The sequence below is a fragment of the Onychostruthus taczanowskii genome, unplaced genomic scaffold (assembly GCF_017590055.1).
Source record: "Onychostruthus taczanowskii isolate IOZ18803 unplaced genomic scaffold, ASM1759005v1 scaffold31, whole genome shotgun sequence".
Classification (NCBI taxonomy): Eukaryota; Metazoa; Chordata; class Aves; order Passeriformes; family Passeridae; genus Onychostruthus; species Onychostruthus taczanowskii.
This window is the reverse complement of record NW_024500461.1, coordinates 2,014,188-2,038,463: the sequence shown is the minus strand read 5'-3', so window position 1 is coordinate 2,038,463 and position 24,276 is coordinate 2,014,188. Positions and strand designations below refer to the sequence as shown.

Below are 24,276 nucleotides of genomic sequence, written 5' to 3'. Positions count from 1 at the left end.
TCTCTTCTAGAAGGGATTTGTAAGGCCAAACAGGTCATACACAATTTAAGAGCTTACAATCCCACTCGATTAAAAGTACATTACTCTGAAAACAGGAGTTCACCTCCTGGTTCTTCTTCATACATGTTCAGGAAAGAAACTCCAAAGAGGTCAAGAAAAAGTCCTTATACAGCAGCAGAATTTGATGAAAAGCATGAACTAAGCAAATGTATCTATGACTTCTACTTACACACATCTGTGCTGGGGAAAATCCTACCCTGAAGCACAGGCACAAAAATTGGTGTTCTCCATCTGTGCATTGGATTGATGATGGTTTAAAGCTGACAGTGTGCTTAGCCGGTTGTCTTCAATAAATAAATAAATGGAAGTGTTCTGCAAAAGGCTGCTCTTACAAGTATATCATCAGCTATTAACACAAATACTGCAATAACTAAGCAGATCTCCTCTGGCCTTGCACTGTCAGTAATACTGCTCAGCAATCCAAAATTAAAACCAGTACAAAGAAAAACTGAGTAAATATCAAAACAATAAAATACCTGGAAAAGAGGAAAAAATATATATATATTGGCCTTAAAAAAAGCACCTGCCAGTAGTCTGCCAGCACTACAGCCCAGCTATGCCAATGCAAAGACTCAGGTAAAGCTGCCTCACCAAAAGCACTTTTGTGTCTTTTTCCAGGCTCATTTTCAAAACTGTCATAAAAAACAGGGAATTAGCAGCTAGTTCTTCCACAGTAAAGAAGAAAAATCTGAGGAAGGCTGAAATGTAGCACAATTGAAAAACCTACACAAACTCAATACACACATCAGAACAAAAATACAAACCAAAAAAACTAACAAAGACCCAAACAAAACAAAACAAACAAAAACGAAGAACCCTCAAAATCTATTAAATAGACTGGAACCAGAAAGTAAAGCTGTTCAGAAACTGCACTTTACAGAAGCTAAAAATACTCTTCCCCCTCGTACCTTATCTCCTCAAATAGGAGGAACATATGTGAATTTAGAAGTTTCAATATTTGGGTAATTCTTCTGGTAGCAAGAATGCCACAAACTGGAATTCCTGAAAATTGCTCTGGATAAGAGCCTGTAAATCTGCAAGACACAGAGATATCCACTGGACAGCAAAGTAAAGCTGGACTAGGCTCAGTAAAGAATGGCTAAAGGAGGATTTGACTTAAGCCCCCACCCAGCATTCAGAGAGTGACTGTGTGGCACACGAGGAGTTAAAACATCAGTTTTCAAAGCACAAACTACAGTTAATATGTGAGAAAACCCCTCTTCAAAATCAGGGAAAAATTAATTCCAATACTGCATTTATATTTCTTTCTTTCCTGCCACTTTTTTCAGAAGAAAAAGGAAAGGGATAAAAGACAGACTCCCCTTTCCAATACAGAAATGCATATTCCTTGCTCTGAAAGAGCGAGCAGGACACATTAGGTGGTTTTGGTTTTTTGTTTTTTTTTAATTAGAAAGCCATGAGGCACACATAGGAACAAACAATCACAAAGGGCTCTGTTTCACTCCAGGTTTTTAAATGGTGCTAGGATGGTATTCATAACACTTTGTGCAAAAAGCACTTGGGTACTAATTCTTCCAAGATGCACAGCAGTCCAGGCACTGCTAAGCAGGTTCCAGTGCTCATGCCTGGGTTTTAGCTCTCAGCAGCCAGAAGCAAGCGTGGCTCCTGAGGTCCCCAGACACACTGCGAGTGGGGACCTCAGGCTGCAGCTTCCACCCGCAGCTTTTCAGATCAATACTGCCAGCAGCAGGACAAAGAGAAATGCTTCAAGACTAGCTGACTTTGGAGCTGAAAACATCTTCAGACAGGAATTACTGATACCTCACAGAAGGGTCAAAGCCAAGCCTACACAAGCCACCTAATATCAAAGCCACAACCTAGGAAAAAAAACCAGAAGGGAGAAAGACACATGTTTAATTTCATGGCATCACAAAACTTGGCAAAAATACATTTCAATCTTGTACATTCAACAGTTACACACTGGGATTAATACTGCACAGAGGGGCTGAAGGTACAAGGGTTATTAATATCAGTTCCTCAAAGAAGAATGTTTGTAGGTTGAAATCATAAGGTAATCTTTGTATTACCCCTGTATATTTCTACATATTGAAAAAGTTGCTATTAAACAAAGTGACATGGAAACTGTAGAAAAGGCAGTCTGCAATACCTAAAACACTTGAAAAGGTCTCATGTACGAGGTTCCAATCCTAGAACTATTGAACTTACCTAGCAGAGTGGAACATTATGTTAAAATGAAAAGAGAAAGTAGATTGCACTAATAGAAGTTAAACCTAGATTAATTTAAAATTAGAAGATTAACTTTTTACCTGTAGGAAAACAAATTATTTTAACAGAAAATGATGTACATAAAGTGTAGGCAGTTAATCTGAGCAGTATATGGTTCAAACTGTCTATCAGTATTTATGAAAATATTTAATAATCTACCCTTCTCACTGCCAGTGTCCTCACACTGCAGATTATACCTTAAGCCATTTCCAAAACATTTTCAGTGGGGATGCTTTGTAGGACAAGAACTGAATCAATGGCAGAGCACCCTTCCCGAGTACAGTCAGCTCACAAATGCATGCTGAAGCTGAAAATAGTAAGAGCAAAATTTTTAAGAGACATGTTTTCAGGGACAGTGAGACATCATCTAAAACAAGGGATGTGCATTCACTGAGCCTCACAAACAATACCAAATACAACAGGACCAACTCAGCAGCTCTGTATTTTTGACCTCTTGCTGCCAAGCACCCAGCTCCTCACCAGATACCCACTAACAACACATTCTGCATTGGATCACAACAACAGACAGCAGGTCTCAATGACATTTGAGTACAAACTCATCTACAAATACCCATTTTTTTCCCCCTAGCTGTCACAAGCAGGGATGCTATCACAGGGAATTGCTGACACCGTACTCCACACCCCACCCACAGGGGCACTGGGGACAGGGCACATGCAGCTGGCATCACTGAGGGACTGGTGATGCGAGGAGGACGGCCTTCCACTCATCCCTGGAAATCAAATCTGGGATTTGATTTTGACCATTCACTTAGCTGAAATAGGGCAATGGTACACAGATTCAAAGAGGATGATGTTGCTCTTATCTCCCCAGCTCTGCAGGAGTCAGGGCCACGTTTCCAGTGTTCCTGCAGCTTTGCTGAAGCCAGAGGAATCAAAGGCAACTCGGACAGCTGCTGCAGGATTATCGGAGCAAAGCAGGCAGGACAAGCCAAGGGCTTTCAGCAAGGCCAACACACCAGTTCTGCAGCAAACGCTCCTGGAAACCAGCACAGCCTCAGGACTGCAGATGCTCCAGATCTAAAGGGGTCCTGACCCCAACAAGAGGAAGACTCTCACAGACCTGCTCTGCAGGCAAAGGTGTCCTAAAGAGTGCACTGCAGCTCATGAGCAAAACTGATGAGTAGAACACATTTTACATAAACACAATGGTTTCTTATTATTTTTCTATTTTATGATCTCACAGTGTTCAACAACTTCATGTAATATAGAAGAGACGTAGTTACCTGTATTCACCAACACCAACCCTGACACTCATTCTGACCAAATACTTACAAAAGTAAGGGCAGCAGGTTCATCAATTATAAAAATCAATAAAAACATCAGGTTTCAAGAAGAGAGTAATGACATTTAAAGAATCCAAGCCATCACTGAAGATGCTTTCCTGCAAGACAAGTACAAGCTCCAAGCAGGTTTGTCCTTGGCCCATAGAAGGTATGATATAAGAGTGAGGTAGGAAAGAATAAGTGAACACAGACAAAGAAAATGCTAACAATTAAAAAAAAAATTTAAAAAAAAAAAAAAATCACAAAAACCAGGAGACAGAAAAAAATTAATATTGACTGGTGACAAGATTAGTTGAGCTTGTATCACTTTCACAGTTCATGGTCTGTGATCATATGAAATTGCTTTTATTCCCAACATTTTTTTTCTGGTAGTGTTTAGGTTTTGTTTGATATTGAAAACAACCAACCCTACATGTAAAAAAAAAAAGAAAAAAAACCCAAAAATCCAACACACAGAAGAAAGTAATGTTAAAACAACTGAAAGAGAAAAAAATTGCAAAATACTACTGAAAAGTATGCACAGAATTATTTACCTAGAGAAAGCTATAGGCTAGTCTTTGTTAAAGATGCAAATTTTATTCAGTTAATCAACGCATGAGTGCAACTTCAAATATAACACTCTGAAGGCTCACACCACCACCTCAGGCAAATTCACAGATTAGCTGGTGGCACTGCTGATGATTCCAAGCTTAAAACCAGAGTAAATATTTATTAACATTAACCACTGCATTTTGATTCAGTGATTTAAGAAATATAACTGCCTTCGGGAAATACTGAATCCCTTTTTTCCTAGACCATAGTTACACTGAAAGAGGAAAACAGAATTTTCCAAAAGCTTTCTGAAACATGAAGGAAAAGTTATGGGCATGTGATTTAAATATATTACCAAAAAAAAAGTACAGCAATCCTTTATTAAACACAATTAATTTTAATTGTGACAGTCAATCCTTTAATGATGGTTGATGAAAAACATTACACACAATTTGCTTTCCCCACAACAATGCTACAGATACAGATTTTCATTATCTCATTGATATCCACAGCACGAAGTAATCAGAAACAACACATGAGCAAAATCTGTGGTTTTTTTACACCCTTGAAAAAATAAGACAGTCAACAAGGTTTAGGTTTACACAAGCAATCCTACTAAGTAAAATAAAAAATGGGCAGGGATAGATATGAAGTATGTTGGTTTTGGGTGGGGGCTTTTGTTCCAGCACAGGGGCCTGAAAAACAACGTTTTAGAGCTGGGACAGCTTCAATTTCTGTAGTCTCTCAAGGAAGCAGCTCTAGAAGGATCAGACTGCTTCAGATATCATGCTATGATAATAAATTAGAAATTATAGAGTTTATGCTTTTGAACCACCCATACTGCAGATAAGCCATTTCTGGACTAAGTCTGGTCCTGGTCTCTATCTCAGTTTTCTGGCTACAACTGCCCTGAATACAGAGCAAAAACTCCAGCACATGCCAGAAATATAACTCAGATTAACATGGAAGAACAGAAACAATGCTCTTTTAGCTCAGACTCTGAGTATATTTAGATCTTGGAGGAACTCAATAGTATGAACTGTCCATATGTCACCCTGGACGATTTCCTGCTTTTAGTTCTAAGGTTGGACAGAGATTGCAGCTGTTCCTCACTTTATAGAGTCTCCAAAACTCCAACTTAATCACCTTGACAATAGAACATTATTGCCACATAAATGTATTTTACATATAATAGGTCTTGCTATTGCCTTCTGAATTTTGCTATTATCTACATACCATTTGAATTGTTTTCATAGCATTACCTTGAGCTTTGGTGGGAGCAGCACTTCCAGGCTACAAGAAAACTTTCTCTGCAGTTGCTACTGGCTCACCTGTGCAAGCATGCTGCTCCCACACCACGTGCAGACCAGTTCTGCCCCTAAGTACAAGGCCAATCTCAGCACGCACAGAACACAGACGCATTATAAGAAGTGCTGTATCAGCTAAAGGTGAACACAGGCCATAGCCATTAACGCTTCTAAAGCATTCCTCTTGCCTAAGAAAATGGCACATTAAAAAAAATGGCAACAACACAAGAATCTCAGTATTTTCTTGTTGGTTTAACATGAGAGAGGGAGATATACAAACAAGCTAATGGGGATGGGGAATACTATCGCTGTTCTATTTTTCATGGTAAATTGATAGGTCTAATTATATAATGCATTTCTGGCAAGATCATGCCAACATTAAACATCAGGCAGTATACAGGGAACTACAAGAAAACTCATAAAGCTTCACTTATTGCTCTTGAGACCATTCACCAAACATTTCAGTAAAACTCCACACTGAACTGGTCTCTGAATACATTAGTTGTGGCTACATTTCCACTTTCAGACCACAAGTCTCGGAAACCTGGGAGTATAATGTGTCTTTACAAATAATTTCTTCTTTAACATAAAAATAACGTTTTCTTTTGTCCTTGAAGCTAAGACATAGTAGGAAAGAAGAATAAGTCCAAAAAGGGAGACAAAAGCCTAACTACCTGGAATTGAAGATGTGTGTCTACTATAACAATAACCTAAGCAAACAGGGAAAAGAAAACTTGTTTAATTCATAAGATTATATCTTATAATGGGGTAATAAATGAATGCCACATGCTGTGCAGTGCCACATTTGACACTCACAGTCAGTTCTCATGTTGAGAGCGATTTGAAAGCTTCTTCAGTATGAAGTACACAAAGCACAAGGCACAGGGCCACTTTGAGAGTTTTCCACAGCTCTATATCGACTATTTCTTCATACGCATAGCCCTAAAAATAGGCCTAGTTTCTGATGATAGCTCAGCCTGGACTTCCATCCAAACCACTATTGCCAAGACGAGGTTAAAGCCTCACGCTTCATTAGCCACACAGCAGCCTTGGCAAGGGCTAGCTCAAAGCAGCAGTGCTCTGCATCATCTCCGTCTGTCCCAAACTAGGAATTAGTGTGAGGAATAGCCAAAAAAGGCAGTCACAAAACTGTAGCTTCTGTAGCAATCAAGCTTTTGCACAGCATCAGCTAAGTCTCTGTCTTCAGTCACATTGTTTTAGCCACTTTCCTTTCCCAAACAATTTATCCTTTTTTTAGGCCATATTGTGTCTTTCTTCTTGAATGGGCTTAAATCTATTAAGTAAGTCATTGCTCATTTCTCCTACTTTGGTTCCAGCATCTGTTTTCTGTATATGTCTTAATAGCTTTGTATTGTAGGAAATCAGAGGAAAAAACCACCCAGGGAGACAGAGAGAACAGGTTAGAAGAGTAACATGAAAACACATGGAAGGCAGGAGTGAAATCCCCAGAGACCTCCGTGGTCTCTGGCTTCCCTGGTACCCTCTGACCAGATTATCAGCACTGATTGCTTACCCTCACTTACCCTACTAACAGTCATCCCTTCAGACCTGCTGACCATGCTGATGGCATGATCGATCTTAGGTTTCTTTCCATCAAGCAAACAGGCTTAAGCAGTTTGACCCAGCCTGGCTTCTGACAACACGAACAGCTGAGATTGCCAAAGCCTAGGGATAATGTCTCTCAGCAAAGGCAGCAGCATTCATACTCTGAGAGCAATTCTTCTCACAGCTTGTGTACTGGGTTTGGATCTTTTGCATCTCACACTGCTAAGAGCCAACAGGGTCTGTATCTCATTTCACCTTTTCTCTTGTCTTCTGTCTTGCCTTTTTCTTTCACCAGGCCTTCCTTATTTGACACCCTAATGTTTAGATGACTCTTGTACACTACTCGGTCTCTAAGACACAGGACTGCCTCTTTTCCATGCATTGCTCTTCTCATACTTTTCAGTCCAAAACTCCTCGGGGCAGAAAATCTCTTCTCAAGAGCTCCTGAAAGCACCCTAAGAATATTGCTCCTTACACAGATGGATAAAGTAATGGAAGTGAATGAAATTGCATCAGTATCTTATTCAGACCAACACAAAACCACTTTAAACCTTAAAAAAAAAAAAAAAAAAAAAAAAAGAAGACTGAGTAAGAAGTACAGAAGTATTTGCCCCAGTCATCTTCTGTGCACACAACAGCCAAAGAGTTTGGAACCAGTGCCAAACCTTCTACTGCCTCGCTGCTTTACTTCTTTACCTTCTTGCCCACTACACCAAATCTCCTCTCTCCATTCCCCAACAACAGCTGGATTCCACAATCAGCAAAACAATACAGCTGGGATAGTCCTCCATTCTCCAAACACACTGACACTATTAGTCTCCAGCTTGGGGAAGAGACAAGGTTCTACATCTACCTGTGAGGAGAGAGAGAGCAAAGACAGAAGGAAATTTTGCAGCCTGAGTCTGACCTCACCCAGGAGTTTGTGTTCCTCCCATCACTGGCATTCAAAGCCATGAATATAGAGAAAAACAGCCTGAGCATGCCAAAATGAGGTCACTCAGAACAATGAACGGTAGCTATTATTTTCTTAAGACCTCAATATTTCTCTCTTTATGCAAGTTCATTGCACAATAGAGCAGGTTGAGCTTAAATGAGAATTAGGCTGCAGCTTTTTAGTATGCCCCAGGTAAAACAAGTGAGCATGCACAAAGGGCACCTGATAACATTATCTGCACGTGCACTATTGTGTAACCATTTCCATAGGCACAAAGGACTGTCAAGCTGCCATAAGACTTCATGCTAATTGTTTTGTGCGTATTATGAAATGTAAATTAGGACTCCCTCAAAAACCTGGAAAATTGCACTTATCTAAATCTCACAGGATTATAAGAGGGCAGTCATTCAATATTTTTTCCCACCAAGAAACGTAAAATTAGGCTCTGCAAAGATGTTCTGCACAAAGAGATGGATCTGGTAGTGTATATAGCAGTTGTTTCGCTGCACATGCAGCTCCAAATCAAATTTGCAAACTGGTGAAACATCTGAAAGGGAGAGCCTCAGATGGTGAGAACGATCACAATTATGGTAATACCCACAGCATTTCTTTACCAAGTGTGATGTAAAATTAAGTTGTTAATATACATGATAATTAAAAGAGTTGACACAATTATCAAATGTTGCAGGACTCCTAGGACTGAAAGGACAAGGTGGGGGGAGCTGCCCTGTAATTTCTATTTTACCTTTCTTCTTCCAAAAGAAAGTCTGCTACTAAGTTTTTCTGAATAATGAAACATAATAATGATACTTACATGTATTTGTGCCAAAAATATAAAATAAAAACATATTACAAGCACATCCGATAAATATTTTCACTGCTTCATTATTTAGGACCAACCAAGCATTTTATGAATTGTAGTTATTTATGACGTTTTATACACTGTATTTGTTTATGCACAAAATTATTCCCTACTTCCTCACTGCGGCTTTTCATCGCTCAGCAGCAAGACAAGGCAGACTTCAAATTGTGTCGCAAGGGTCTTATTCTCGTATCCTTGCAGGCCCTGTATCCTGCAAACACACAGCCATGTGTTTAACTTTATATATGCAAGTAGCCTAACTGAACTCATTCACTAAATTCTAGACTTATTTAAATTGCCACAGGTTTTACCATTGATTCCATTTAGACCCAGATTTCATCTAATGGGACTATTTACATCTGAAAAGCTGAACACATGTCCAAGTGTTTGTAAAACTGAAGTCCCAACAGCAAAGACAAGGCATACTCTGCCATTTTATCTCTTACTAGCATGTCAGACCTACAAAACTATTTGCTTTCCTTTGGATTTTAACTAAGTTAGGACAAAATAAACACATCTTTACTAAAGCAGATTATTAAGTTACATTTGTCCTTATTTTTGAATATTACTAAGCAAGTTATCCTCTCCAAGCTGCAGGAAATAGTTAATGCATAATTGTCTATGCACAAACACTGACTTTGCTTAGCAGAAGAGTTCACTTGTTCATTTGTACTTCAAAAAAGAATAAATTTTGGCAGCTACAAGAATAATAAGGTGTAGTCTTCTTTCTTTAATTAGAACAGCAGCAATATTCAACCAATCTAAATTGAATTCAATTACATCAAAGTTTAGTCAGTTTCTGAAGCAAAGCCTGAAATATAATCTCCGCATTTGCTTCCTCATTCAGTTTTCTTTTAAAACATGGATAGTGTTAGCTACCCAAGGAGCTAATTTCAAACTTAGAAAAGAAAAAAAAAAGGAAACCCAAATATTGCAAAGTCAGAAGAGATCCTTCACTGCAGAAAGAAAAAATTAAGCAGCTCCTGATGCAATTCAGAACAATGACTAAAAAAATAAGAACTCTCTAAACACAAATAAAACAACTTGCTTTTTCTGATTACCATACTGCTTACTATATTTATAAGCTCAGAAACTCCCAAGGGCATAACTGGATAATAATTTAATCACTCTTTTGGAAAAGCCACTGACTGCAGGACCCATCACTTTACTTTATCCATGACCTGTGCTGCTGGTGCAGATGTAAGATAGCATGTGAGTACAGATGGGATGAAAAATTATGGTTTTAATTGTGTGTGTATACAAATATATACATATATATAGTTAAGATGTACAATTAAGTACATTAAATGCAACCATCCTGTTATGAAAAGGGTTCTTTTGCATTTTACAACACAAAATACAAAACAAGAAGTCTTCCTTGAGCACTTATTCTACAAGTGTGTTCACTTAGTCTTGGCAAAGCACTAACTGATACAATTTCAGATTCATTCTTAGAATTATCACAGTATCTGCTCTTCCTTAACAGGATCGGTCTCTGCTGTTTCACAGACTTTATATAGGATTTCATTCCAAGAAAAATGAGAATGGAAAACAAACACTCTCCACTGATGTACACACTGATACCACAGAGGTATAAGTACAATACTGTACATCTCCATACTCTACACACAGATGTTTCCCCACGATTTCTTATCTTGAAAGAAGTATGCAAAATAAAGTGCTCTCAGTGCCCTTGTTCAAGCAAAAACCTTCAGCCATCACTCCCACTATGCCACACAAAGAACAGCTGTCTTAAATCCTTGACCACACTAAGATCCAGTGCAATTTGTATTTTGAAGCAGAATTGTTTCAGTTCCACTAGACAAGCAGGAAAAAAAATTGATAAATTATTTTAATCACCCTCATAACTAAAAATTCTCAGCCACATTACTTAGGTTTTTCCTTACAGAACACTTACAGACAGACTGAGGCACAGGCATTAGTAAAATAACTCTATTCTGGAATCTGGTAATCTTTCCCATACTTGCATTTACCTGTGTCTTAGTTAATTTTTATGCTTTAGAGTAATTATACTTATGCAGAAAAGAGTACCCTAACATTAGGATTCAGAGTAAGAAACTGAGGTTTAAATCCTTTTGCTGTAAAATAAGCTCCTGTGCTTTTTCACATCATTAACAATTAGCAAGCACAGTGTGAGCACAAACTGAAACCCCCTGCCTACAGTAAGCTACAACACACAGAACCTCAACAAAATCTATGAATTTCAGTCCACAAGATGTTCAGAAGAAGCCAAGCACAGAGCCAAACTGATAGACTGAAATACCACACACAGCATGTGTTTCTGGAAATGTTTCTGGAAACTGTGCCTAACAGGGTGGTACCTTGCTCCAAGATACTGCATCCAAGCCTTTCAAGATATGTATGGTACTTATCACCATAGCACCTGCAGATCTGTACTATCCAAATTTCCTGCTTTGAGAAGCCTTCTTCTCCAACGTTATTGTCAAGTGGCACCAAGATCCAGAGCTTCAAAGAGGAGCAAACCTTTTTCCTGCAAAATTAGTTTATTTCCATACACATCAAGCCAAGAGCTCAGAATTACAATAGGGTTAACACTTATCTTAGTGATATATGGACAAAATGATACAGGTATTCCTATACAGTCTGTATTTTCACCATTTTTTCAATAATCTAAAATACCAAATATTACTAATTATTAGTACAGAAGCCAGCAGACTAGGTATATGGTGCACAAATAGTTGAGAGTCAATATTCCTTAAGGCCTTTTTTCTTTGTGGGATTCTTTCCTCACCTCACCACACACTTGCCCAGACCCTAAATGAGGCGGCCCTCAATTGTTCTCAGACAGGATTGCTCACATTGATTGAAAACAGAACATTTAGGAAAAAAAAAAAGGAAAGAGCTGACTGTCCCGTCGAGGAGAAGTGTTTCCTGAAAATTCTTACAGGTTTACTGATATTAACATATAAATATCACCTTGTTCATTAATATCCTATTTTGTTTTGTCATGTGCTACAAGCAGACTCTAAATTCCAGAAGACCAACTAGCTTCCTTGCCCACTGGACATCCAATCCTTCCTTTTGCTCGAACCCTGTATTAGGCATGAAACTCCAGTTACTCAACTCCATCAGAGTAATCCCAGGTTCCACTCAAAACACATACAAACCCACCCATTCAACATTCAGTGAGACTTTCACAGAATTGCAACTTTTGGGAGGGACCTCTGGAGGTCATCTAGTTCAAGACCCACCACACTCCATTCAAGTAAAGCAGGTTCACCTGGAGCAGGCTGCACAGGAATGTGTCCAGGTGGGTTTTAATTACCTCCAGAGAAGGAGACTCTCCACAAGTCCTCGTCTTCCAATTAAAGCAAGTACAGTGCTACAGCAAAGCACACTCCAGAGAAACGAAAACTGCTCTGGCTAAGCAGCATCTAGACACCTTACAGTTCTCGGTGAAAGGGAAATCATATAAAACAAGTTCGTTTCTTAAAGCCCAAGTCATAACTTCAAAATAGCCAGACACCCTTACGAAAGCTTGAACCATCCAGCACAACAAATGGTCAAAGATGTGGCTTCAGCTGCCACAAGTCTGCCATCACAATGAGCAGGAAGAGGGAGGGAAGAAGCCAAGCAGTAAGAGATGTGGTGACTTGCAGCATCACTCAGGGCCCATCCTGACACAGCCCCCGGCTCATTTGGGTGCAGCAGGCACTCCTCTGAGGCTTCACCTGCCAGTCATACTCATGAGCCACATCACCACAACCATCTCCATGGCAGGAGCTGCTTTCAACAGCCAGGCAGAGCAGGGACGTGCCTGGCAGCAAACAGCAGCACAGGCAGAACTCCAGGTGATCCAGCTTGGCCTTGGCTTTTTTACCATGAGCACAACAACGTGAGGAACCATTTCCTTTGTGGCCTTTCCCCATTGTTAAGTCTTTCATTTTCTGGATTAAAGTATATTTGAGAACTCTCCAGAAGCGTGATGTTTATTAAAGAGAAATACTAACATTTTTAACAAGCCAAGTGATTTAAACGCAAGAGATGAGTAATGTACTGTGAAATGGAATAGAACATATAACTACATCTTTTCACAAAAATAGAAAATTTATTCAAGTACACTGGTGTTACAAAGAAGCTACAAAGAACTGTGCTACAAAATAAGAGCTGCTAGACACAAAAATGCCATTTGATTAATTTTTTTCATTATGCTTAGTACTTCTTCTTTCAGCAGGCTTTATTTATACAGCCATGAAGTATTTAAATTATTTTTTTGGCACTGGAACCTTAATTCAGATCAAAGTGATTTAAAAAACCTAAGTTTTCTTCTCCTTTAATTATAAAAATGTAAGACATCAGAAGTTTAATTATAAATAATTGGTTAAAAAAAGGAAACCTTTCTTCTGCAACTAATGTTAATTTTGCCAGAACAACACTTCTTTCTTAAAGAAAATAAAACCAAAACAAAACAAGCCCCACAGACAAAATGACCTTTAAAAGTTTCCTCAAGTACAGTTGAAACTGTTTGAAGAAAATTAAACACATACACGGAAAATCCATGGAATTTATTACAAGAAAATTCTTGTTATAATTCAAGATTTTGCACTAAGGAAATACATAGATAGAAGAATACCATACCAAGAAGTATCTTCCCAGGAACTGTACAGTTTTTCTTTTTGCCATGGGAGCTGGAAGGAGGCCTGGAAAGCCAAAGAAAGGATAGCAGAATGGGAGCAACCTTGCTAGAGACTCATAAACCAAACTTCTAAACCAGAAATTATTTCAGAGAGTTGCCCAGGATGATTCACCAACTAAATACTGGCACCAAAAAGGATCAGATGGGCCGATACATTTTAGTGATACCTAGAGTGCTGATGTAAAACACAAAGTAAGGCTTGCTAAGATCCTGCCTCAAATGTCAGTCTAATTTCTTCATCTTCTTATTGAAATATTAAAACAATCAACACTGTTGCTATTACTAAGTAGTAACATCAAATAAATACAGTATAAAATACAAGAGAAGGTATGACAGCACCTTCAGTGTCACATAACTGTTGGAAATGAGAGGATAAAGCAAGTCACAGTGTTCCTTCAATTTTTCTTTATTTGAAAAGGAAAAAAAAATGTATTTTTAAAAAGCATATGAAGCATGAAAAAAAAGAGTATAAAGCAGAAGGTTCATAACCTACAGAACAACAGCTGCAAGTTCCACCCACAGAGTCACACTCGACACAATATGGGCTCCTACTTCAGTAAGGGAAATCCACAGTGTTATTTGGAGACAGGAAACTTAGGAAAGTTACTCTAATGGCCAGAAGTGACTGCAGACATCTCATCTGAATTTTCAACTGGATCTAATCCTCTTCTCAAAGTAGCCCAGTACAAGTCCCCTCAAACAAAAGAGCCAGCCAAGCATAACTGATTTTGACCCAGGAAAGTTGACAGGCTGTGAAATGAAACCAAGAAGATTCCAATGTTTCCAAAGTGCTACAATATGCAAAGACTAAAAATACCAACAGGATCAGCCTGCATAGGAGAAACTACTTAACAACCTATAAGCATTGTGTGCTTCGAAAGGAAGACTTTTAAGTGTATTATTCAATGTGCTCATTTGCACATAGGGCAGCAAGAACCCCCCCATATCTTTTCAAAGGTCCACCACTGAAAGCACACTCTGAAAACACCATCACACTATATACGCACACAAAAGACTTGGACAAGCCAAAGTTAAAGTCACAGAAGTGGCAGACTTCTGAAATTAATCCCCACTTCAAGATTCCATGTGAGAGACTGAAACAAATCAGTTGTTGACAAAAAAAAAAAAAAATCAAAAAAATATCAAATTATGCTGGATTAAGAATTCCAGTTCTTCCCAGTTTGCCTACAAGATGCTGGTATCACTTTATAATTCAATTAATAGCATGTTTCAATGCAAAGTGTCTACGACAAGCCTGTCACATATATAGGTATTAATATAGTAAAGAACTTCAACTGGACAACTCATAACCTCACTCACAGCAGGCTGAACCTTAAGTATGTTACAAAACACCTCTGGGAAACACCCTGGGGTAAAATACAGGCACAGGAATTGCCACAACATACCAGCCAACACTGAATATTTACAATTTAAATGACAATGGGACAGACCTCCTCCGCCTACCTTCTAGAGGTAACTTCAGCACAAGGCAATCTTTTCTACACACAAGCTGGTTTCCTCCTGAAGTCTTTCATCTCTTATTGGAATCTGGATGAAGACATATCAAGGGGCTTTTTGATAAATGGATACAGTTTTGTGTTGGTTGGCTGGATTTCAGGGCTTGGTTTTAATTGTGATATTCCACAATAAAGGGATTGGCTGACCCCTATCTACAGACACATTTTTATTTTCCTTAATTCTTAAAGATCTTTATAATGGACAACATCCCGTGACTCAGGTTTTTTCCTCTTCCCCCCACTAAGTAATTATGCCATCTTAAAACTGCTCCAAACATCAACTTTAGGAAACTACTTTCAGTGGAAGAGTATTTCTAAGTGCTTTGTTCATGCACTGGAACTCCATGACTGCTTTTTTAGTACCAAAGAAAATAGCCATCACCAACTTCAATAGTTGCTGAGAAAACATAAAAGCTATTTTAAAAAGCATCAGCTGAGAAATATTCCTGCACAGAAATTGGAGGCTGGATGCTGCAAAGGCACTCCTGATACATCATGACACTGGAAGCCCACACACTCAGCCAAGCACTGCCTCCTAAATAAAAGTACCTGATTCACAGAGAGCCATACAACTTTGAGCTACATTCCCTTGCATCAGAAGGAGAGAAAAATCATAGAGAAGCAGTTAACTCAAGTTACACTTAGAGCAGGCAGCCAAGCAATTGGAAACACTATGTACAGAAATGAAATGCTATGTCTAAGTTGGGGCTGTAGATAAACACTTCAGTTAGGTATTTGAGAGTGTTCAGAGACTGGTTTCCCACCTAAGCACGGCATGCAGGCCATTCTACAGCAATGATGTGGAAGTGGCACACTGGAGTCTGGTTCCTGGGCCCAGCTTCCAATTATTAACTGCTATAGGTAAAAAGCCATAGAGGTAAGAAGACTGGAGAGAAATCTAGGAAGGGCATTGGCTGCTGTTGAGTAGGTTTGTTTCCATGACAATTTTGGTCACTGAATAGTGACCCTGTTTCAAGAGTTCAAGTCTTTTTTAGGATTTAAGTATGCAAATTACCAAGCTGCATGAAAATAGCATACAGGCACTGGCAGGGACTTCACAGCAACAGTTCTGCTACCAATTACTGCGTTGTTCCCCTGAATGAGAATTGGACTAGCCAACTAAAGCATGTAGGAGCTAAAAATCATACAATCCTCTCATTAGCAAAATAGCCTAGAGTAACAATAAATTCAGAAACACCCATCCTGGACACAGGATACTAAATTCAGAAAAACATGTCCTCCCTTGAAACCCAGGTCAGAGGTCAGGGCAGGGCTACTGACAAGTTGGTGAATAATGGAAGATTTCACAGACCAGCCCAGTCATCTAGAATCAATGGTTTGTACCATCTTATAGAAAATCCCCGTTCAATCATCTGTCAGTCTCTGGCTTGCCAGGCCAGCTGGGACCAGAAATGCTGCTGGGGCCAATGTGCTTAAATCCTGGAGAGAAGGAAATGATCTGAGGCAGTCAACAGTGACCCCCGTGAATATATTAAGGAGCCTTTGTGGCAGACAATAGCAAACCTGTCTAGCTCTGTTGGAAGAAAAATGCCATAAAAGGCAGCGTCTCAAATTTTAGCATACAACAGAATTCTGCTATTTAATATAATGATAGTATATATACCCACAGTGTCTTTATAGATTACACTGATTCTTATCAGTTTTTGAAGTATTGATATGAGCCACTTGAATAAACCACTGGACCAAAAAAAAAAAAAAAAAAAAACAGAATAATTAAGATATAAAAGACCAAAAAAAATCTTATGCTGAAAGCACAGTATTTCCAATAAAACAAAAAGGAATTAAAAAGATGAAGAGGTAAAGGAAACAAGGGACTGAAGACAGTAAACAAGTACTATTTACGTCCAATTGAAACCTTCCACTATTCTTTGAAAATGGTGTTTTGAAAACTCATGAAGCCACTAGGACAATGAAGGCTAACAGGGTAATTCACAGTGTCCTAGTAAATACAAGGATTAATATTCAAGGAAGCCACTTTTACTTTTTCTCCCTCTCAAAGCTTAAGGAGGCCAGAAATGGCCGGTGAAGCATCATCGAAGAACCTTCCCCAGTTACAGAGGCTGGGTCACAAAATTTTATTGCCTTCAAACAGTTTGATTTACCAATTTTATTCTTCCTTCAAGTAAAACAGAGATTGAGAGATTACTTGATCCTTGGCTGCTGCCCCAGAGATCCAGCTTGCTCCTTTGTTTCACAATCAGCTGTCATACACAAACAGCAGCAACCTTGTGCTAGCCTGAAGCATCCTCTGAAGACAGAGCCAATGCATGTTGCTGCCTTTGGAGATGTCTGTCATAAGCCATTCACAGGTCCACAGAATATTTCATCTGTCCTGAAGGTACAAACTGAGCAGCAGTGGTGACATGTGAAGTAACATTTAGGATGCCATTCCAAAGAAACTTTCCTCTGACTCTTCGAGTTTCATTCACCAACAGTCTAGCCTTTGGGGGAAATGGTTTAGTATGGAGCTCTGCAGAGGGTGAAACTGGGAAAGAAACTGCAAAATTTACACCCTCTGACTAGGGAGGGACTGCCTGCACAAAAAAAACACATCATAAGTCTGGATGACCATCCTGAGACAGGATAAGCACCTGATCTAGCAGATGTGAAATGAAATCCTACTGCCATCCTGACTTAAACAACCTGCCCACAGAACAAGCTCCCACTCAAAAGGATCATAAAGAGAGTTTATATCATCAGTCACCCCAAGTGGGAAAACAGAAGTCAAAGGTTGCCAAGCCCTAAGGCAAACAGCAGGCTTCAACAGTCAGGAGAAATTTCAAAATTTATTTTATGACTTTCAGCATAAGGTTCTGGTCTCCAAATAAAATGCTTCCACCTTTCAAACAACCATTTTAGACAAAAATTAGGGTTAAAAGAACACAGAAGGAAATGGGCATTTTCAAAAGGTTTCTTTTCCAAAAAGCAGACAGTTATCCCAAAATCTGAGTAAAAACTATAAAATATCCAGAATTTTTCTTTTTTGTTTAAATCGAACGTAAAACACTGGCCCAAAGAACAGATTCACTTCTACATAAGTAACAATAACACTAAGCATCCCCGCCTTCAGATTTAGTCTGTTTTTCCAGCTTTTTTTTTGGAGCCACTCTCTCCACAGGTTGCCAGCAGTCTTGCATCAGTTTCAGCATCAAATATTTTAGCTGAAGAAAGAAACTACATAAACAAACAGCAAAATCTGATTCAGTCATCTTCACAGAAAAAAAAAAAAAAGAATAAAAGAAAGAAACAAATCTAGCAGCAAACAACAAGGGAAGGGCACACTTCCAGATGAGGGAAGCAAAGGAGCTCTAATTCATCACTCTTGCAGCTATCAGATGGTTAACAAATTGAGATGAGATACTTCTGAGCCTTTCAGCGACTTTCGCTCTGGCAAACTTAAAGGATTCAGAAGTGCAGCTGGAATACATATGGGAGATGTTGGAGAAAGTTGATCATTTGAATTTGTAACTCTATTGTGTGCTGGAAGAACTTCCTGCACATGAGGCGCATCCCGTCAGCGACTCAGGGAGACTCTCCGTCTGCTAACAGGCATGAATTTATCCTCTGAACCAGCTACCAGAAGTGACATGCTTTATGTTAGTGTTACATGCGCAACAAGAATCTTAAAATAAAGCCAGTGGGGACATAATTTCTTTTTTGCTTTCTATAATCTCTATATTCCAGCATCTCAAACGGAAAAATACAAAAACCAAAACAAACCACTCACTGATATTTTTATGAAACTAAGATTTCACATTTGGATCAAAGTGTTTCATTCAACATAATTTTTTATCCAGAAACCATTTTTAAATCAAAAGCCAAATACATATTTAGGTTATGTTCAGCACTTTAAAAAGAACTGGTATTAATAGAATATTATTGTGCCGGGTTTATCCCATTAGACAATCAGTTACCAGTTCACTTGGTTAATACTCAGCTACAACACGAACTCAACTACAAACCTTTACTACACAGCCTAAGTTACTCAAGCATCTTTTCCAAGTTACCTTTACTCCTTTATGAATGTTATAGCTCCTGTTGCATATAAAAATTATCTTTATGGTGGTTTGAAATTAGCATGCAGAAGATGGAACAGAGGGAACAAAGGGAAAACACTAGAGAGAAAGCACACAAGCCCCTGTCTCCCCATCACCAGCCTCACTCCTTGAATTCAGAACACTGCAGCTACCTGTAAACTGAAACTACTAAAAGCTACTAGAGAGGTGTACTTGGAGATAAAAAATTGAGAAGATGACAAAGAAGGGCCACAAAAATCACAAATGTAAATTAATAATCAAATATACACACACAAGGAGACAGATGGCAAGTAATTTTCCCCAGTGCACTTACACTTGTTCTTCTAGTGCACGTATTTGGGTCACTTGCTAGATTAAATCTCATGTGGCAGACCCAACAGAGGTACTGTCAAATGTGTATGGGCTCAGCCTGTTTTAAAATGATGCAAGCCTGACACTACAGGGTGAAAACATTTAACAGGATTTTTTCAACGCAGTCTGGAATATTGCCCAGTGACTTTGAAACAGGGCTGATGGATATTTTCTACCATCAGCAAGGCTGCCCTATTCAGGCCTGCTAAATAAAATGCAGTGTAAGCTAGAGAAAGTTGGTCTGTGCTACCAAATTTTATGGAAGAGCCCTACACAGACAGAGACAAATCTGTATGCATTTTCCAGAACACTGATTTTGACAACGTGTCACTGAGACAATACATCACTCAAGGTTAAAGCTTCCTACTGTACTGCCCCTAAAATATGCCTTTCTTCTGAGATTTAGAAGAAAGGACCACCTCAATAGATGAGCTGCTTTTGCCACTTTCACTGTAACAATGCCTGACCATGGATACACAGAGCACTAAATCTTCCCCTCCCCAGCCATAAACTGACAGTGACCTGTCTTAGTCAGCACAGGCCACATGAAGGATGACAGCCTCAGTGTCAGGCACCTGCAGCTCAAATTGCCAGGTGAGCTGCTGGGGCTTAAATGGCAGGCAAAAATGGTCATGCCTGCGTGTAAACCGAATTGTAGCAATGGGTCTCCCTCCTGTAATACTGGTAGACACTAGCATGAAACACAAACTGCGTGTGCAGAGATTAGGGCCCCACCCTTTAATCTGGGAAGAAACTGGATTTAACACGGTGCAAGAAGTAATATCTTCAACACATCTGCAGGAATGGAAATTGCATTCCTCTCTACCCTGTTACCAGTTTCAAGATGATTCTGCTTAACAATAAATAAACCTTTATTAACAAGAAATGTGAGCTACTTAAATATTTCTCCCCCTCTTTCTTCATTCAGCTCTTACTTTGGGATACTACATACCACATTCAGCTTCAAATAAATAAGTAAAAAGAGAGGAAAAATATATCTATTTGCTCCCAGCTGAACAAGGAGATTTTGTGCTGGAGAGGTGAAACTCTCAGTAATAATCTACACACATAACTAGGAAATATCACAGCTGTCTGTAAGAATTACAGTGGTGGGGACGAGGGTGGCAAAAGCTTATGTTTTCTAGGTCTACATCTACAGAAGAAAAAAACCCAAAACATCCAATAACACTGGCCTTTGTGCTTAGAAACTGACATGTGGCACTTTCATTCAAGGTAATCAACACATCAACTGCTCAAAAATATTGGGATTGTACCAATTATGTGCAATATATCTGCTTAGCCTGAAAGAAACTAGTTAAGCAGGTTAATGACAAAAAGTAAGAACATGTACATCTGCTCACCCAACTTCCTCAAGCTTAAAATTCATGCTATTTCAGTTTAAGTGGGTAAAGGTTGTGAAACAAAACATTGAATCCTTTGGTACAGAGTCAAAGCCCAGACTACAAGCAAGCTTGTTATATCACTGTCCATAGAGTCTTTACTTTGGTGCCATGCTGCTGCTAAAATATTACATCTTACCACTGGAAAATTGATTTTGCTATAAGAAGTTTTATGATGCCACTTAATCTTGCCCAACCTACATAAAAAAATACAGAAAGCAATTACAGACACCCTTTTTGTAGTAAGTTTGATCACTATATTAAAAAGAGAACAGTTGATGCAATTTCAATATAATAGCAAAGGAAGTAGAATAAAAACCATGGCAATATGCTGCCCTCCTGAAACAAGACATGGTTGGTTCCCAGCTTTTAAATGCATAATCTTGGTTCAGTTCAAGTTAGTAGCATAATCCATCTCCTACATAGAGGCTGTGTCCTGCAGCTCCAGCATCGACCTCCTTTTCTACTGTTACATTTCAAGCCAGCTCCTGCAGGGCAGCAAGATTCTGTGATTACAGTTAAAAGAATACTTTGGGTCTGAGCCTGCCTCTTTGAATAGATAACCCTTTCTAGTTCAATAATTACTAGCATGAAACAGCCCTTTCTGCCTTGTCCCTTCCAGTGCTGCAATTGAAAAACATCCTAATTAGATGACCCCACATACAGATATGCCATTAACTGGCTTTTACAGCACTCTAGTCAATGCCTAAATCTTAACTACAATGATGAGAAGTACTTTATTTAGTTAGGAGGTAAACACATGAACAAAGCAATCTTTTAGAACACCTTTTAAACAGTGTGAGATTAGCACTAGCAAAATCTCTCTGTGATTATCTTTTCCACACTTTCAGAGATGACACTCCAATACCACTTTTTTCTAACTGCATTAAAGCACACTCAGGCAAAACCAAGAGTAACCTTGACCTCCACATCAACAGCACCAGAAAGTACTTCATACTGCCTTCCATGCCTAGTCCATTTGAACTAGCCTGCAGGACAGGCTTTTAAGCTTGCGCTTAAACAACCCAGTTTTTGCCCAAACATTGCAATATTTGCTATGTAGGGTTATGTAAATATTCCACAAGTCCTGCAGTTCTTAACTATAATAAGCGGGTTTAAAATAGCATCACTGTATCAAAATATTCACTACTTCCTATTGATCCAACTCAGACCTCACATTTCAGAGCAACAGCAGACTTTTCTCTTTTATTGTTTATGAATGAAGCTTCAAAACTTGCAAATAGGTTTCAGAAAAATCACTTAGAAAATTGGAAGACCCACAGAAACCTAAAACCGCTTAATTGCTCACAAGGCTTCAAGTACATGTAAATGACCTGGAGGGCTGAAGCTTGAATTGCCACATTCTGCAGCCAACTGTGTTCTCAGCCAGAGACCTATACCAGGACTAACACTTGGCATTTGCTTCCAGTATAATAGGTTTAATAGTAGCAAGCCTTGAAAACGGGGGGAGTATTCTGGAAGCGGTGACACATCTTACATGCGGCAGGTGCACCGTAATACCGCTTAAGGGAGGAAAATTCCAAGTTTAGTAACTAATTACTTCAGGACAGGCAGGTTATTTCCAAGGCAAATGCCTAATCAAACATGCATCTGACCCTTTCGCATCCGATCAGCGCACCGGGAAGTTCAACTCATCCTGCAAACATCATCCTGATCAGGCACATCCCTCATCCCACCTCGCCGTGCTTCCTCCCGTTCCCTCCTCTCACACCAAAGGCTCCAAGGCACCAACCCTGCCTGTCAGCTGCTCAGGGAGTTCGCTGGCACCGCGAACCTGAGCCATGCCGTAAGAGCCTCCGTTCACACACCCACCCAGGGGCACTCCTGGCTCCCTGCCCCGCTCCCTGCCGCACAGGCAGCCCCGCACGCGTGGCCAGCTGCCGGCTCCCGCAGGATTCCAGCCGCGCCGCCGGGACGGGACGAGGCCGGGAGCGCCGCGCCGGGCCCGGCCGAGCCCCCCACCCAGCCGGCCCCGGGGCAGACGGTCTCCGGCTCAGAGGAGAGAGGCTGATGAAACGCTGTCAAAGTCAATCCCGGCTCACTTTTTGGATGGTTTAATTCCAATGGAGCATGAATCACCCCAGGACGGTTAATAAGTTTAGCCAGGCGTGCTGTTCTCCCTAACAATACATTATAATTATGCATCTGTTTTAAATGCGATCAGATTAAGTCACCGGAAAAGGCACAAATCGGAATTTCCCCCGACTAAGGACAGCGCCTTTCCGCAGCTCCGGCGGGCAGGTACGGCCAGGAGAGGAGCAGGTGGGCAGCCCGAGCCAGCCCAGCGGCGCTCCCGGCCGGCGGGGCTCCGCTCCCCGCGGCCGCCTAGCTCAGCCCGGCAGCGCACGGCAACTTCCCGCGGGCGCTCGGTCCCGGCGGAGGGGGAGAACGGGACGGGAGGCGGCTGGGCACCCCGCTGACACCAAGCATGAGGGACCAGCGCAGGACATGCCAACTTGGATCGGCGGGTCCCCTCCCTCTGCGTGGGGCTGGAGAGGACCGAGTCCGAGCCGCCAAAGCCGCGGGACCCTCCAGCGCCGCCCCGGGCACCAGGAGGGGGGCGGCCCGCCCGCCCAGCCCCGCCGCTCCCCGCCCTACCTGTCATCGTAGCAGAAGTCGGCGCTCAGGGTGTTGAGGTACAGGGCGAGCCCCAGGGCGCTGCTCAACAACTCCGCGATCATCTCTCCGCCTGCCTCCGCCGCCCTCTCTCGCACCGGGGCAGCCTCCTGCCCTGCCCGGCCTCCCGCGCCAGCCCCGCCGCGCCTGCCCCTCGCGCCCCCCGGCACCGCGGGGCGCCGCTCCGCGCTCCGCCGGCGGCCACAGCCTGACGGCGTCCCCCGCTCCGCCGCCCCTACCCCATGGCAGCGGGGCGATCGGCGGCGGCGGCGACGGCGCAGCTGGGCTGAGCGGAACAGGGCTGAACGAAGCGGGGCTGAGCGGAGCGGGGCGCGGCTGCAGCTCCGGCTCCCGCCTTCCTCCCTCCCTCGGCGCCCCGGCGCTGCCGCAGCTCCGTTCCCCGCCCGCGCCCCCTTCGCTGCCGAGCCGGGCGCCGCCGCCGGCGCCCCGCCCCGCCCCGCGCGCCGGCGGCTGAGGCGGCCCTGCGCCCGCTCCGGCTCCGGAGGTTGGGTCGTGTCCCGCTGCGCCAGCTGGGCACAGTCACGGCTTATTTTCCTTCTCCTTTTCTCCTTTTTCCATTTTCCTGTTCCATTATGTTTTCTCTTTGACTTTTCTCCCCTTTCTTTCCCCTTTTTCTCTGTGCCCCTTTTCTCTTCTTCCTTTTCCCGTATTTATTTTCCTGTTTCCCGTTTTCTCCCTTTTTTCTTTTTACTCATCCGTGCTGAATAGGTCAGATTAGTAGCAAAGAGAAGGGCTATACCTGTATTGGGGATGGATGCCGGAGCAGGGGGTTCCACACTTACCCACAGCCTGCTGTTGATCAG

General features: G+C 41.1%; 1 protein-coding gene across 2 annotated transcripts in view; it reads right to left on the bottom strand.

Moving 5' to 3' along the window:
* Positions 1-23,871, bottom strand: part of TMTC2 (transmembrane O-mannosyltransferase targeting cadherins 2) — a 236,123-nt gene extending 212,252 nt beyond the window's left edge. For both annotated transcript variants that reach the window (XM_041409862.1, XM_041409863.1), the window contains exon 1: positions 23,435-23,871. In XM_041409862.1, the coding sequence (XP_041265796.1) occupies positions 23,435-23,517 (83 nt within the window). In that variant the 5' untranslated portion in view covers positions 23,518-23,871. The remainder of the gene's footprint in view (positions 1-23,434) is intronic.
* Between the last annotated feature and the right edge of the window lie 405 nt (positions 23,872-24,276).